The sequence below is a fragment of the Schistocerca serialis genome, chromosome 3, assembly GCF_023864345.2.
Source record: "Schistocerca serialis cubense isolate TAMUIC-IGC-003099 chromosome 3, iqSchSeri2.2, whole genome shotgun sequence".
Classification (NCBI taxonomy): Eukaryota; Metazoa; Arthropoda; class Insecta; order Orthoptera; family Acrididae; genus Schistocerca; species Schistocerca serialis.
The window spans coordinates 579,489,724-579,506,505 of NC_064640.1; the positions used below are offsets into that span (position 1 = coordinate 579,489,724).

A 16,782-nucleotide genomic window follows, 5' to 3' on the forward strand; every position below is an offset into this window, starting at 1 on the left:
TCTGTATAGAGATAACTTTTGGGTGGTGAGTGCAGAAATGCCAAGAAGCAATAGCAGCATCATGTAGGAGGATAATATACTGCACATGGTAAATACTTTTAACGGTTTTCAAGTTTTATTTAATATTTTCCTACTTTAGGTCTTTGACTTAGATCATGTGGTTTCCCCTGCTGAATGACTCAGTAGTTCATGGGAACAATGAAGTATGAATATCATGAGATTTAGGAAAATCATGCTAGTTTTAAATTACTGTGTTTGAATATGTTCTCATTCTAGACTGTGCTCATCATGAATTAGTTTTAATTATGGCTTGAAATAACAAATACAAATGAATCCCAAAATACACTCCTGGAAATTGAAATAAGAACACCGTGAATTCATTGTCCCAGGAAGGGGAAACTTTATTGACACATTCCTGGGGTCATATACATCACATGATCACACTGACAGAACCACAGGCACATAGACACAGGCAACAGAGCATGCACAATGTCGGCACTAGTACAGTGTATATCCACCTTTCGCAGCAATGCAGGCTGCTATTCTCCCATGGAGACGATCGTAGAGATGCTGGATGTAGTCCTGTGGAACGGCTTGCCATGCCATTTCCACCTGGCGCCTCAGTTGGACCAGCGTTCGTGCTGGACGTGCAGACCGCGTGAGACGACGCTTCATCCAGTCCCAAACATGCTCAATGGGGGATAGATCCGGAGATCTTGCTGGCCAGGGTAGTTGACTTACACCTTCTAGAGCACTTTGGGTGGCACGGGATACATGCGGACGTGCATTGTCCTGTTGGAACAGCAAGTTCCCTTGCCGGTCTAGGAATGGTAGAACGATGGGTTCGATGACGGTTTGGATGTACTGTGCACTATTCATGTTCATGAGTTTGTCTCTATATCTGTACACATCCATCCGCTTGATACAGTTTGAAATGAAATTCATCCAACCAGGCAACATACTTCCAGTCATCAACAGTCCAATGTCGGTGTTGACAGGCCAAGGCGAGGCGTAAAGCTGTGTGTCATGCAGTCAAGGGTACGCGAGTGGGCCTTGGCTCCAAAAGCCCATATTGATGATGATCTGTTGAATGGTTTGCATGTTGACACTTGTTGATGGCCCAGCATTGAAGTCTGCAGCAATTTGCAGAAGGGTTACACTTCAGTCACATTGAACGATTCTCTTCAGTTGGTGTTGATCCTGTTGTTGCAGGATCTTTTTCCAGCTTCAAAGATGTCGGAGATTTGATGTTTTACTGGATTCCTGATACTCACGGTACACTCGTGGAATAGTCGTGCAGGAAAATCCTCGCTTTATCCCTACCTGGGAGATGCTGTGTCCCATCGCTCGTGTGGTGACTATAACACCACATTCAAACTCACTTAAATCCTTATAACCTACCATTGCAGCAGCAGTAATTGATCTATCAACTGTGCCAGACACTTGTTATCTTATATAGGCATTGCCAACTGCTGCGCCATATCCTGCCTGTTTACATATCTCTGTATTTGAATATGCATGCGTATACCGGTTTCTTTGGCTCTTCAGTGTAGCTTCAGTTAGCTTCTGCATAGATCATGGGTACGTGCCTTCCTACATAGCTTACATTTACTGCATCTTAGAAATATGGTTTCTTATGATCAAGCCACCATTATAAAAGAGAACATAATTATGTATAAGAAACTGGTGATACTGTGTTCCTTTGTAATTATGAATTAACCAGCTAGCAGCAAACCAACAATGGCTTCTCTCCGTAACATTATTTGTTACAGTAGTATTTCCTATCATGAATCTGTAACAGTTATGCTTGTTTTGTCTGCAAACAAAAGAGTTTCATAGTTGACTGCTGCAATAGAATGCAAGTGAAAATTTCAAATCAGAAAAAGTAGTGCACCTAGAGTGGAGTCCTCAGGAAAACCTCATGCCACTCCTCTAATCCTATAATACCCTGATTTACATGAGCACTCCTCTGGTCTTTATAATGGCCTCAATTCGGCAAGGAAGACAGTCCACAATTTTATGCTGATATGCCATATTCAGCAGAAGCCACTCAATAATAAGACACTGTAGAGCTACCAAATTGCAGGGCTGTTGGTTGCTACGTTTCAACCTCTGTTCCAAGTAGTTCCAGCAGGCATTTCTGTGGGATTAAGATGGGTGATTTAGTGTCACATAAGAGATGGCGTAAGGTGCCTAAGTGTTCGTCAAACAAGGACCCTTTACATGCAGACCTTTGAACATAGCTGTTACCATCTTGGAAGACAGGAGTGTCCACAACATAACTGATTGTGAAGATGTAGAAGAGGAAGACATTTTGTTAAAGAAAATGTTGGAATAAACACCCTGATTCACGTGTACAATAAAGTAAATGTGTAGGTTCAAGTCATATTATCAGACATACGCCTAAAACACCTCATAACTGTGCCTAGCGTGAACTACACCCTCCACACTTTGTGGGTTAAATGTTTCATTGGGCTGTCAGTGCAATTTGACACCTTACTGTTATTTCAAAAGAGGCAAAATTGTGACTCATTAGATCACACTGGATGCCTCCACTCGGCTTCTGTTCAGGGGCTTCTGTATGTGCCACGACAGCAATGGCCTTTAGTGAGGTAATCAACTTCCGACGTCCATTGCAAGTATTTTTCTTGAAGATGTTCACTCAGGATCTGGATGAGATGAATCTGCATTCATTGAAAGCAGCAGTTCATACTGAGTTAGAAACTGATTGTCATTGACAAGGTATGACACTCATTGTCTGTCCTTGTTGGTTAGAATCTTTTTATTGCTACTGCTCTTATGCCATATTATGTGATAGTGACTGGTACAACATTCCTTGTGGACAAATTGGATACTCCCCACAAACTGGACAGTCCCCAGTGGTACAGCAACATATCTGGCAACTTCATTCATGGTTTGGTGGTGGGGACATCTGAACATGACAGCCTTTTTCTGCCAATATCTTACATCTCCATGTTGACTGAAATTACTGTGCTGATCTCAGACAAACAACTGACACATACACACAGCTTCACTCTGTGACATAAGTTGTCAGTGGAGGACCACCTGACAGTCCAGTACCAGTTCTACACCATTGGCAGTTGTCCAAATTGACCAGGGGTGACTAACATTTTCTCCTGTGAGCTTAGTTTGAACCACAGAATATACTTGATGGGAATATGTCATTGTTATTTGTTTTTTTATTTATTTTTATTAATTGCTTCCACCATCCCATCCAATCAGGAATAAATTGATTGGTCAACTGACGGACTGTTCTTGAAACCAAACAGCGGCTCTACCATTGCGTTTTGTCCAAAAGGATAGGCAACTGCTGTGTAGGTTGAAAGTCAGTTATTTTCGAGGTATGTATTCCTCATAAGGATAGAAGCTGAAGTAATGAAATAAAATTTGTGCCAATGCCGGGACTTGTCATTCTGACAGGGACAGAAAAGGAGTTGGAAGTGGAATTGACACAAATTTTAATTCATTACTTCAGCTTTTATTCTTATTGAAGACAAAGTTGAGACTCGATATGTCTCCAGGAAAATGTAATTACATATGTATTCATATTTCAGCATTACATTGTGGAGGTGATTGGTAATGTTCCGTTCAAATGGTTCAAATGGCTCTGAGCACTATGCGACTTAACTTCTGAGGTCATCAGTCGCCTAGAACTTAGAACTAATTAAACCCAACTAACCTAAGGACATCACACACATCCATGTCCGAGGCAGGATTCGAACCTGCGACCGTAGTGGTCACGCGGTTCCAGACTGAAGCGCCTTTAACCGCACGGCACACCGGCCGGCTAATGTTCCATATTAAGCATTTGTGTTGTGTACATGACCTATTATTGTGATAGTTGCTAGATTATTTCCTGATAGTGAGTTGAATTTTCAGCAATTTTCAGGATGAGATCTGCATATCTGGGATGATACTACAAAAATTTTTGTTACTGAATCTTCGAGAAAAGAAAAGAAAATCATACCATATGATGCAGTGAGAACCATAAAGGCCTAAAGAACACTGTTATCAATTTTGAGATTGCATACTTCTGATATGTGTTAATTTTATGGTGAATTGGCTTTATCTACACTGTAGGTCCACATTGTTTATAAACATTCATGAAACACTCTCTCACTGTTTCTGATATTCATTTTCATATGGGCAGACGGCAGTTGTAAGAGTCAAGGGGCACCAAAGGAAAGCAGTGGTTGAGAAGGGAGTGAGACAGGGTTGTAGCTTATCCCCAATGTTATTCAGTCTGTACATTGAGCAAACAGAAAAGGAACCAAAACAAAAATTTGGTGAAGGAATTAAAGTTCAGGGAGAAGAAATAAAAACATTGAGGTTTGACAATGACATTGTCATTTTGTCAGGGACAGCAAAGGAGTTGGAAGAGCAATTGAATGGAATGGACAGTCTCTTGAAAAAGAGGATGTAAGATGAACATTAACAAAAGCAAAACAAGGATAATGGAATGTAGTGAAATTATGTCAGGCAATTCTGAATGAATTAGATTAGGAAATGAGGCACTAAAAGTAGTAATTAGTTTTCCTGTTTGGGCAGTTAAAGACCAGATGATGGTCAAAGTAGAGAGGATATAAAATGTAGACTGACAATGGCAAGAAAAGCATTTCTGAAGAAGAGAAATTTATTAACACCGAATATAGATTTAAGTGTTGGGGTTGTCTTTTCTGAAGGTATTTGTTTGGAGTGTAGCCATTTATGGATGTAAAATGTGGATAATAAACAGTTCAGACAAGCAGAGACTAGAGCTTTTGAAAAGTGGTGCTGCAGAAGAATGCTGAAGATTAGATGGTTAGATAATGTAAATAATGGGGGAAGGGGGGCGGGGGGGGGGGGGGGGAGAGAGAGAGAGAGAGAGAGAGAGAGAGAGAGAGAGAGAGAGAGAGAGAGAGATTGTGGCACAACTTGACTAAATGAAGGGATTGGTTGATGGACATGGGGGGCATGAGGATTTGTCAGTTTGTAGATGTCCTGCAAAATCTAGTGACCACGTACATAGATGGAAAGCAAATAGCAACCTTGAAACACAAAGACTTAACAAAACTACTATATTTCATGCGGAAGTGGCCAGACTGTTTTATCTGAACCTCAAGCTACATAATGTGCGTAATGAAAATGATGATAACAAGGACCATGAAACAGTTTGACGATTTATACAGGGTGGTTTTTTCCACTGTGTACAAACTCGAGGGATTGATTGATGAGAGGATCCAGAACAAGAGAGGTCTAATGAACTTACATCCGGAAATGCATGGTTTCCATGCTAGAGACCATTTATTAAATCATACATTGTTACAGCAGGGTGTATACGACCTGGGACAACCAGGAGATCCGGGAAAAACCCGGGAATTTTTCCATCCAGGAGAAAACTGGGAAAAACCCGGGAATTGTTTAGAATTCCGGGAATTTTTCATTGTTTTAGTTTTCAGTTAAATTTTTGTGATTTTGACTGGTAAGAACCAATACTCTAACAAAGGATATTATTGTATCCTGCTACTGCAGAATGATACTGCAGCAACAAAACATGAACGGGAGGGGGGGAACGAAAATAAAACTTAAGTTGCAAAGGAAATGCGCTGTATACAACAACAAAACAGTGCTCATACAAGCGTCTGCCAAATTAGATTCGTTTGAGCAGTTGCGGGCGGGCCCTTGTGCATGCGCAGTTCGAGTCACATATGAGTAGTACCATCCCCCACTTCTGGTTACGGAAGTGTGGCTGGGCACCACTACTTAATATTGCCCCGGTTCGGAACTATCTTAGATCCGGGGCTGATGCACAGAGCAGTCAGAGTTGTTGTGGGGAGGTGGGTCGTCTCCACGTGACCTGTGTTTACGTTAAGTGATTGTTGTTTCCTCTTCATTTATTGCTCTCACGTTAAATGATAACAAAATGGATTTTTGTGGCTGGGAGCTATCAAATGAATTAAAATATGTTCACATAATTACGGCAGGCTAAAACATGTTAATAGTTTCAGATTTTATTTCCACCTTTGACAGTCCAGCATTAATTGCCTTACAGAACAGTGAAGTTAATTTTGCTGGTTTGCTAAAGAGATTTGGCTTTTATTAATCCTTTCTACTGAGGCAGTCAATTTATTTGAAACGAAGTGTTTAATTTCACACTATTGGCTAGTTTCAACTGTTCGCTGCATTTCAAGTGCACGTATGGCATTATGCTATAATAAAGAACCAAACATGAGTATTGGTACTTCAAGAAAATTTACATACGGATGTGCGTTTTAAACCGAATTATGTACTTTAGTATTGTTCGCGAAATCCCAATGCTCTTGAAGTATCCTTTAATGTCTTGTTTCTTTTATGACATAATGTATGATCTTTTAATGTTGTACATGTACGAACATATGGGCTTCCTGCGTCATCGTAGCTGCGCAAGCCCAGTGACGCCAGTTATCTGGCGCTTTCTTGCAACTGCTGAAACAAACCTATTTCTAACAGGTCGCGGGAAAATATTGCGAATGGTGGTTTGAAAAGCGTTACATTCAAAGCAGATTTCCTTTTACGCAAGATGAATTATGTGCGAGAAGGTACGATGAATTTCTTAAATCACAAAGCGTTTGACTCTCATTTAAAAATCGGTTCTTTGAGGACGACCATTTAGAAGTATTTCAAGCCCAGAAGATGAGACATTTGCATCGTTATTAAAAATTTTACTGGCACATTTGTGTGTGTATCTCAAAGTGCAACACGTGCAAAAAAGATCAACATTATATGTGGAATCTTGGCTTCTCTTCCAACTTATTAACCTTCGAGACCAATATTATATGTGAATGCTATGTATATTAATTTAAGCCATTAACTTTTCTTATTTGTGTATTCGCGCTACTTAAGAGTGATCTTGCTATTGGCTGACTACATCACGTGTCCTATTGCTATCATCAGTTGGCGAGATGACGCTTACAAAAGCGCATCGCAATTTCAGTGCTTCGCAAAGTGACATGCGTTATCTGGTGGAATTCAAATTTATACCTTCGTAATACGAAAATATGCATCGTACATGTTGCTGCACGTCAAAGGTCTTCCAAACGTGTTTTTCCCCCTGAGTTTCATTTTCTAAAGTGCTGGGAAATTCTACGTCAGTATATAAAACCATAAACATTCAAAGGATTGATGACTTTTACAGTGCCAAGGTAGAGTATACTGTCACTTAACATGGAAAAAGTGTACTTTCATCTGGGAGAAAGTGGATTTTTAACCGGGAAGTCCAGGAAATATCCGGGAATTTTTTTTCCTTGTCCACATATACACCCTGTACAGAGACTGTGGTCTAATACGGGCTGTACCATGCAGCCACATTTATAGTGTGTGTTGAAGCTTTTATATGCTGTAGCATGTTCTGTCACATACACTCAAATGCATCCAAACACTGTCAAAGTCAGCATGAATACACTGCTCCAGTGTCTTCACATCTGGAATGGCCTGTGCATACATGATACTTCAGAGGTGGCCCATTAACCAGAAATTGCATAGGTTGAGATCCGGTGAATGAGCAGGCCATGCAACTGGACTCCCTTGTCCGATCCATTGACCAGGGAAAACACGATTGAGATGCATCTGAACATTAATGGTGAAGTGGGCTGGAGCACCATCATGTAGCAGCCACATAACTCTTCAAATCATCAATGGTGCTTCTTCCATTAGGGGAGGCAAGGTCACCCACAAGAAACACTGATAGTTCTGGTCTGTTATGCGACATGGAAGGAAGACTAGTCCCAGTATACGGTTGCCAATTATTCTGGTCCACACATTCCAGCTGCACCGATGCTGATGATTCGCTGTCACCATACTATGGGTCTTATGCATACTATCCCACAGATGCCTGTTATGAAAGTTAAAGATACCATTCTGCATAAAGGTGGCCTCATCTGTGAATAGGATGGATGACACAAGTCCCAGAATTGTGGTTGCCTGGTGAAGAAACCAGTGACAAAACAGCGGCCGATGTGGAAGGTCTGTCGCTAGTAAGCCATGCACACACTGTCAGTGGTAAGGGTAGTAACAATTGTCGTGGAGAATGTTCCAAACAGTCGTCTGGCTTACCCTGTACTGGCGGGCCAGCTGCCTGGTACTGATGTGGAGGTCATCTTCCACAGTGTTAATCACATTTTCCTCAAAGTCTGGTGTCCGAACATTTTGTGTACGTCCTTCATTAGTTCCTGCTTCCTGAAATGACCCTGTCTCAGCCAAACGACGGAACACTGTTGCAAACAGTGAATGCTGCCTGCGAATGTTGTCGGCAGGGATAGGTCTCTGATACAGCCTTGCTGGCGGCTGCCCATTGCCACCTGCCTTTCCTTAAGTAAACACCACGTTGGCAAGCTCTTGATTTGAATACGGAACCATTGTGTACAACTCTGTATCACATCTACTACAAGGTGAGTTGGCAAGAGGAGTGAATTGGACACAACACTACCAATTACTACGGCAGGAGGGTGCTCTAGGGCATGATGTATGGGGAATAGTATCGCCCTCTAGGAGGAAACAATGCATACTGTGACTGTGGCTGCATGGTACAGCGCATTTTAGACCACCATCTCTGTAACAAAGTATGATTGAATAAATGGTCTCTAGCATGGAAACCATGCATTTTCTGACATAAGTTCATTACACCTTTTTTGTTTCATATCCTCTCATTGATCACTCCATAAAGTTTGTACACAGTGGAAAAAATCATCCTGTATAAGTCACTGTCACTTTCAATTTCGGCTGTGTCGGTACTTTAGGATTCAGTGTCAGCTAAACCTGTGCAGGATGAGCTCTCGTGTCACACAGTCTCTGTATTAAAGGAATCATCACTAGAGGTGTTAGTATGTATTAGAATGTCATCAGCTACAATTTCCATTACACCATCATGCCTCTTATAATTGGGTAGCACATTTTGCACTTTCCTGCAGTACCCTTTCTAGTCATTTGGAGTGACAGAGTTGAGGGCATCGTCTGTAAATTTCTTGAGATTGGCTGCAGACATGTCGTCAGAGCGTTGTGCTCCCTCATGCTAGTTCACTTGCATTCAGATTGTAATTGTCGGACAACAAGCGAATCACAGTGTGGGCTACACTCTTAGCTAGTTTGTCTGTTACATACATATTTTCACTTAGTTAATTTGCCTGCACCAGAGCTTACAGCTCAACCTTTGTTATGCTGTTATTGCACTTTTTTTTTTTTCCCACCTATTCTACCATTGCCACCCTTGGGCAGTATTTTGATGGTGTTTCGTCCACCTGCCAGCAGTGATACAATGCATTGTCCATAACAATGAGAGAATTTTGTGTAAGATTTAGGAGCATGATCTCTGAAAACCATGTCTCAAAATTCTCAGAGATCATCTGGCCATGATAATCTCCTTGTGTCGATTTTGTGCAGGACTTAAGCTCCACTTGCTTCACAAAGCCAGTTTTTGAGCCAACACTTGCCACCATCATCCTTCTGGACGCTCTTCCCCATGACCTAACACCCAATACATCTCGTGGTCTCTGCTAACATCTGCCACACGTGAGATTGCTGTCAATTCATGCCTCATAAAGATAAAAAAAATGTTTTGTTGAGGTTCCCTAATGCTCCTGCTATGTACAAGGACATGAGACCTCCAAAGAACAATGCCACCATGGTCTAGCAAATATACAGCTGTACTTGTGTACAGTACAAATTAGAATTAAAATGGACCTTTCCTTTCCTGGAGTACTAGATGATTCACCTGGATGAGAGCTTGCAAACTATCTAATCCTGTCTATGGTTCATACAGTTTTTACAGCTCTCTTATGGGCCTGAATGATAGGTTGTAGGAATTTTTTGCTTTCCTTTTCCACCTCACAGCACTTCAACATATTATGCACCATTTTACAGGCACCAATTTGTACTACGGATCTCCCTTTCCCTTTTAGAGGTTGCAGGAGTCATACTCAAACCTCATGATGGGCTTGGAGTAGTGTCTTCGCTCATTTCAAAATAAGAGATGAGCAATAAGCAATGCACAACACAAAGCAAAACAAAATGGAGAATACACAAGGCATTTGGTAATTGTTGGCAGTGCTGGAAAAGTGGTGGGACAGACCCAACATCTACTGGTAACATCAGCACCCATAGATCACAATACCCCCACCTAAAACTGCCACAATACAGTGTCTAAACAATATTACCATCGGTATTAGATTTTTTTACTGACATGATAGGTATATTGGTTATGTAATTGTTTTAGGGAATTGTAACAAACACACATGAATGCAATGAAGGTGTACATATAACTAAAGTAAGAGACTATTGAGAACTGTTGAACCATGAGTCTGACTTGTGTTGGTGTCGTTAATTCTGTATGCATATGTCGAACCAGGCTTGTCTCGTTTATGTGTGATCCACATGAAATAGCATGAGGCAGGATCATGTATGTTGTTTATGGTTCAATTTCTTTACCACGTGACGCACTCATGATTGTAGGCAAAGGGGACCGCCGTCATGGTCAAGGACGACGCTTGAACCCTATGCCCGCCCACAATGGTAACGACACTGCTAGCCAACTAGAAAATGATTCAAATCCAAATAGAGGTGTTTTGCAGGATATGCTTCCTGCAACCACCGTAGAAGGAAAACAAAGACAGAGGATGAGATGGTCAGATGAAGTTAATCGACACCTCATGTTCTGTTATTACCAAGCAACAAACCTAGGAACCAACACAACTGGATACAGATCACAAGTATACACAACATTTATTACCAGATACCCAGAATTAAAATTTTTAACAGAACGACGACTAGCTGATCAGATCCGTGTAATAATAAAAAATAACAGGATACCCCAGTCAGAATTAGAAAACATCAAACAACAAGTACAACAAATACTGGAACAAAATAATGTGCAATCAGAAGAAGAAGAAAATACAGTAATGGACTTAAACATCCCAGAGCAAACAAACAAAGAACAACACACATCAATTAAACAGTCAGAGGAAAACGAAATCTTAAGACAGCCACCAGAACAAGCACAAATAGAACACGAAGTGACACACATGTTAGATATAGAAGAAAAATTTCAGCTGACATATATAGAATACAAAGACACAAATACAGACATTAGACCATTCTTGCATAGACCGCCAAATAACCCACAAGTCGAAACAACAATAAAAACTATCAACACAATCATACACAACAAAATAAATGAAAACACAACTATGGAACTACACTAAATATACACACTAGGCAGAGATCAGAACCAACCAACACACAGAAGAAACCCACAAAACCAGCATGGCAACACAGGCTACAGATCAGAATAGAAAAACTGAGAAGAGACATCGGACAGCTAACACAATTTCTAAGAAATGAAATGTCAGAAAAAAAACGAAAAAGGTTAGGTAAAATCTCACAACAAGAAGTGATAGAGCAATTAGATGAAAAGAAGCAGAAATTACAAGCACTGGCCAAATGACTTAGAAGATACAAAAAAAGTGAAAACAGAAGGAAACAAAACCAAACATTCAGCACAAACCAAAAGAAATTTTACCAGACAGTAGATAACACACACATTAAAATAGACAATCCACCAAACATAAGAGACATGGAACACTTCTGGAGCAACATATGGTCAAACCTGGTACAACATAACAGGCATGCACGATGGATACAAGCAGAAACAGATACATACAAGATGATACCACAAATGCCTGAAGTGATAATTTTGCAACATGAAGTCGCCCAAGCAATTAATTCTACTCACAATTGGAAAGCCCCTGGAAAAGATAAAATAGCAAATTTCTGGCTAAAGAAATTCACCTCAACACATTCACATCTAACTAAATTATTTAACAGTTACATTGCAGACCCACACACATTCCCTGATACACTTACACATGGAATAACTTATCCGAAACCTAAAGATCAAGCAGACACAGCAAACCCAGCTAAATATCGCCCCATAACATGCCTACCAACAATATACAAAATATTAACTTCAGTCATTACACAGAAATTAATGACACATACAACACAGAACAAAATTATAAATGAAGAACAAAAAGTCTGTTGCAAAGGAGCACGAGGATGTAAAGAGCAACTGATAATAGATGCAGAGGTGACATATCAAGCTAAAACTAAACAAAGGTCGCTACATTATGCATACATTGATTACCAAAAACCTTTTGATAGTGTATCCCACTCATGATTACTACAAATATTGGAAATATACAAAGTAGATCCTAAATTGATACAGTTCCTAAACATAGTAATGAAAAATTGGAAAACCACACTTAATATCCAAACAAATTCAAATAATATCACATCACAGCCAATACAGATTAAGCGTGGAATATACCAAGGAGACTCATTAAGTCCTTTCTGGTTCTGCCTTGCTCTGAACCCACTATCCAACATGCTAAATAATACAAATTATGGATACAATATTACTGGAACATACCAACACAAAATCACACATCTGCTATACATGGATGATCTAAAACTACTGGCAGCAACAACTCAACCAATTACTAAAGATAACAGAAGTATTCAGCAATGATATAAATATGGCTTTTGGAACAGACAAATGTAAGAAAAATAGTATAGTCAAGGGAAAACACACTAAACAAGAAGATTACATATTGGATAACCATAGCGACTGCATAGAAGCGATGGAAAAAATAGATGCCTATAAATATCTAGGATACAGACAAAAAATACGAATAGATAATACAAATATTAAAGAAGAACTAAAAGAAAAATATAGATGAAGATTAACAAAAATACTGAAAACAAAATTGACAGCAAGAAACAAGACAAAAGCTATAAGTACTTACGCTATACCAATATTGACCTACTCATTTGGAGTAGTGAAATGGAGTAACACAGACCTAGAAGCACTCAATACACTTACACGATCACAATGCCACAAATATAAAATACATCACATACATTCAGCAACAGAAAGATTCACATTAAGCAGAAAGGAAGGAGGAAGGGGATTTATCGACATAAAAAACCTACATTATGTACAGGTAGACAATTCAAGAAAATTCTTTCTAGAACGAGCAGAAACTAGCAAAATACACAAAGCAGTCACTCATATAAATACATCGGCTACACCACTGCAATTTCATAACCACTTCTACAACCCTTTAGATCACATAACATCAACAGATACAAAGAAAGTAAATTGGAAAAAGAAAACACTACATGGCAAGCACCCGTATCATCTAACACAGCCACACATCGATCAAGACGCATCCAACACATGGCTAAGAAAAGGCAATATATACAGTGAGATGGAAGGATTCATGATTGCAATACAGGATCAAACAATAAAACCAGATATTACAGCAAGCATATTATTAAAGATCCCAATACCACAACAGATAAATGCAAACTTTGCAAACAACAAATAGAAACAGTAGATCACATAACAAGCGGATGTACAATACTAGCAAATAAAGAATACCCCAGAAGACATGACAATGTAGCAAAAATAGTATGTCAACAACTTGGCATACAACATAAACTAATAAAACAACATGTTCCCACATACAAGTATGCACCACAAAATGTATTGACGAATGATGAATACAAATTATACTGGAACAGAACCATAATAACAGATAAAACAACACCACATAACAAACCTGACATAATACTCACCAATAAAAAGAAGAAATCAACACAACTAATCGAAATATCCATACCCAATACAACAAATATACAGAAGAAAACAGGAGAAAAAATTGAAAAATACATCCAACTGGGTGAGGAAGTCAAGGACATGTGGCATCAGGATAAAGTTGACATTATACCAATTATACTATCAGCTACAGGAGTCATACCACACAATATCCATCAGTACATCAACGCAATACAGCTACATCCAAACATATATACAACTACAGAAATCTGTAATTATTGATACATGTTCAATTACCCGAAAGTTCCTAAATGCAATGTAACATATACCGTACAGTTAAAAGGAAGTCATGCTTGATCAAGGTCCGCGTCACTTTCCATTTTTGACCAGACATAACATCTGAGAAAAGAAAGAATAATAATAATAATAATAATAATTATCCTAAATATTAATTGAAATTTTGTAACATGAATTGGATACTTTTTTTTTTAATAGGAAGTGTAGGATTTTGAGATTTGGTTAAAAAAGCTAGTCAGACTTATGAGACTGGTGGTTTGCTTACAAATTTGATTTTCACAAATATTTATTTTTCCCAAAAGTTTGTGCCTGTGCTTTGGGCCATTACGGTTCTCAGTGCCTTATACGTATGTTCTGTACAAAGAAGTTCCCATATAAATAGTGTGATGATTAATTATAATATTGAAACTGCTATATCCTGCTATATCCTGCTATAGCTGCACTCGTGAATGATAGCAGTCGAGTTCAGTCTTGTTCTGTGCACCTATGTCACACATTCTCTCACAGCCAATGAGCATTCAGCAGTGTTATGAGCACTGTGCTATGAATATCATGGCCAATGCGAGCATAAAACTTGATCATAGCAAGTTATTTACTGAATTTTAATTCTATTTGTTGCTTGTTGTCATCACTGATGGTGGTGGAAAGTGACAAATTCTACGTAAGTAAGCAAGAGACATAATTTGCAGGATACATGCTTTCTTCAAGTGTAAAGCAAGTGTATGAACATACTGCAACTGTCACTTGGAACCAGCAACTGTATAATCGCCGCCCATGCCTCAACCTGTGCGAACTGCCACCATTCGTGAATCGGACTATAATGTGTGTGTGTGTGTGTGTGTGTGTGTGTGTGTGTGTGTGTGTGTGTGTGTGTGTGCGTGCACACAGATTGTAGTGTTGCTGTGCATGTGTACTTAAATCAATTGCCAACCATATCATCAGGGGCCAGCCACTAGACGCCACCCGTAGGAAGCTTGCGCACTGCATGGTCTCTGCCGTGCCACCTACTAGTGACTTGCATCTATATATGTGCAAAGCAGTGCTGACTCACCCTCCAATCATGTGGTAACCGGGTAATATATGAAACCAATCCAAGTAACACAAATATGGCTTTATTCATAAACCTCTAAATAATAAGAGAAAAAAGCTTGTTGTTACTCCACATATAACAAGACAAAAGAATCACACAGAAGGTGCAACATATGTGATGCACAGAACAACTGATGTGAACAGTACAAACTAAAAGAACATAGTGAGTGTCAGCTTCTCCACATGTATATAGACGTGAGTTGCTGGTAGGTGGCGTGGTGGAGACCGTGCTGTGTGCACGCTTCCTACACACAGCCTCTAGTGCCCAGCCCGCACTGATAAAGTTGGCAGTTGATTTAAGTAAACACGCTCGGCGACACGACACTTCGTGCACTCATGCTCACACACACTAGTAGCAAGATACAATAAAAACTCGTCACAATGTTGTTATGATCTTAACATCTGTTTTGTTGCAGATCTCCGGGACAATACGGAGAAAATACTTCATCGAGGTTAATAGTTCCAAAACACATTCCAGTTCCAAGCATACCTCAAGATGGAAGTATGATATTTGAAATGCTGATGTTTATTTTCACTGTGGCCTCATCATTTTTACAGTTCCTCCACTTGTATCGAACAGTTTGGTGGCTGCCACAATCGCATACAAAGTATACTATGGTAAGTTTGAAATTGATCTCAGATTATACTAAATACATCATTAATTCCAGAAACATGTAGTGTGAGGAGATTCTTGTGGATACGGAACATATTAAAAATGCAATGTAGAATAACAGTTCATCCCGCAGATCCATATTGAAGACATTCTCCAGATTTTGGGAGGGGAGGGGGGGGGGAGGAGGAGGAGGAGGAGGAGGAGGAGGAGGAGGAGGAGGAGGAGGAGGAGGGGGGTAATTTCCATTTACAGAGTAATACAGTAATAACATAATTTCTATAGTATTATGATCAAGTGTAAATTTTGAATGCTTACTCATATTTATACATGGCACTGCACTTCGAAATGTGCAGAAGCCAAATGTTACATAGCTTTCACATTGTGTATTATTTTATATACATCAATGGTTTTACAAGGAAAATTGTCAGTGGGTTTGTGGGAATTGGCCAACAGTAATATCTTCAGGTTCCTCTTAGGGTTGTTAACTAAACCCATTGACAAGGAAAGTCAATGGCCCTAAGTTGGAAAGCCATCTGAGACTACCTGTATTGATAGGAGTGTCTCATTTGCTCATCAGAGTTATATGCTCCTCTGCCTTTTCTGGTTGTACAAGTCTCCTCCTTCATGATAGGCCATTATTTTTTAATTTCATTACAAGATGTATCTTCTCATAATATATTTGCTTAGATGTCTGAATTAATTTTTCCGTATTCTGCTGTACGCCTTGTGATCAGCTATAATGTCAGCATTAAAGCTGTTCTTTGCTAAGAGAGAATCACATCTCCCCCTCCCCCACAAATTTATTCCTACCGCTATGTCGTCGGTATAGCTGAACATTACAAAATCAGTGGTGACTATGTCGCTGGTGTAAAAGTTAAATAAAGGTGGGGCTAGAATTGAACCCTGTGGGAGACCGCTCTTTGTGGTATAGGATTTACTTGTTTTTTCTCCAGTGTTTAGCTTGCTTCTATAAATGATGTTAGGGCAAGAACTTGCTTGCAGCAACTTCAGTTTGCATGAAATCCTGCTTGGTGTTGAGGAGTTATGCCATCAATTATTCAATACATTAGGTTATATGGTAATCCTTCCAACATGTTGTAGCAAATCCTTAGTAGTGTGGTTAGTTAATAGCTCA

The 16,782-nt window shown here is 39.6% G+C and overlaps 1 protein-coding gene across 3 annotated transcripts in view; it reads left to right on the forward strand.

The window, feature by feature from the left end:
• LOC126470472 (transmembrane protein 39A) overlaps positions 1-16,782 on the forward strand; it is a 179,063-nt gene that overhangs the window by 42,211 nt on the left and 120,070 nt on the right. For all 3 annotated transcript variants that reach the window (XM_050098334.1, XM_050098335.1, XM_050098336.1), the window contains exon 5: positions 15,451-15,652. In XM_050098334.1, the coding sequence (XP_049954291.1) occupies positions 15,451-15,652 (202 nt within the window). The remainder of the gene's footprint in view (positions 1-15,450; positions 15,653-16,782) is intronic.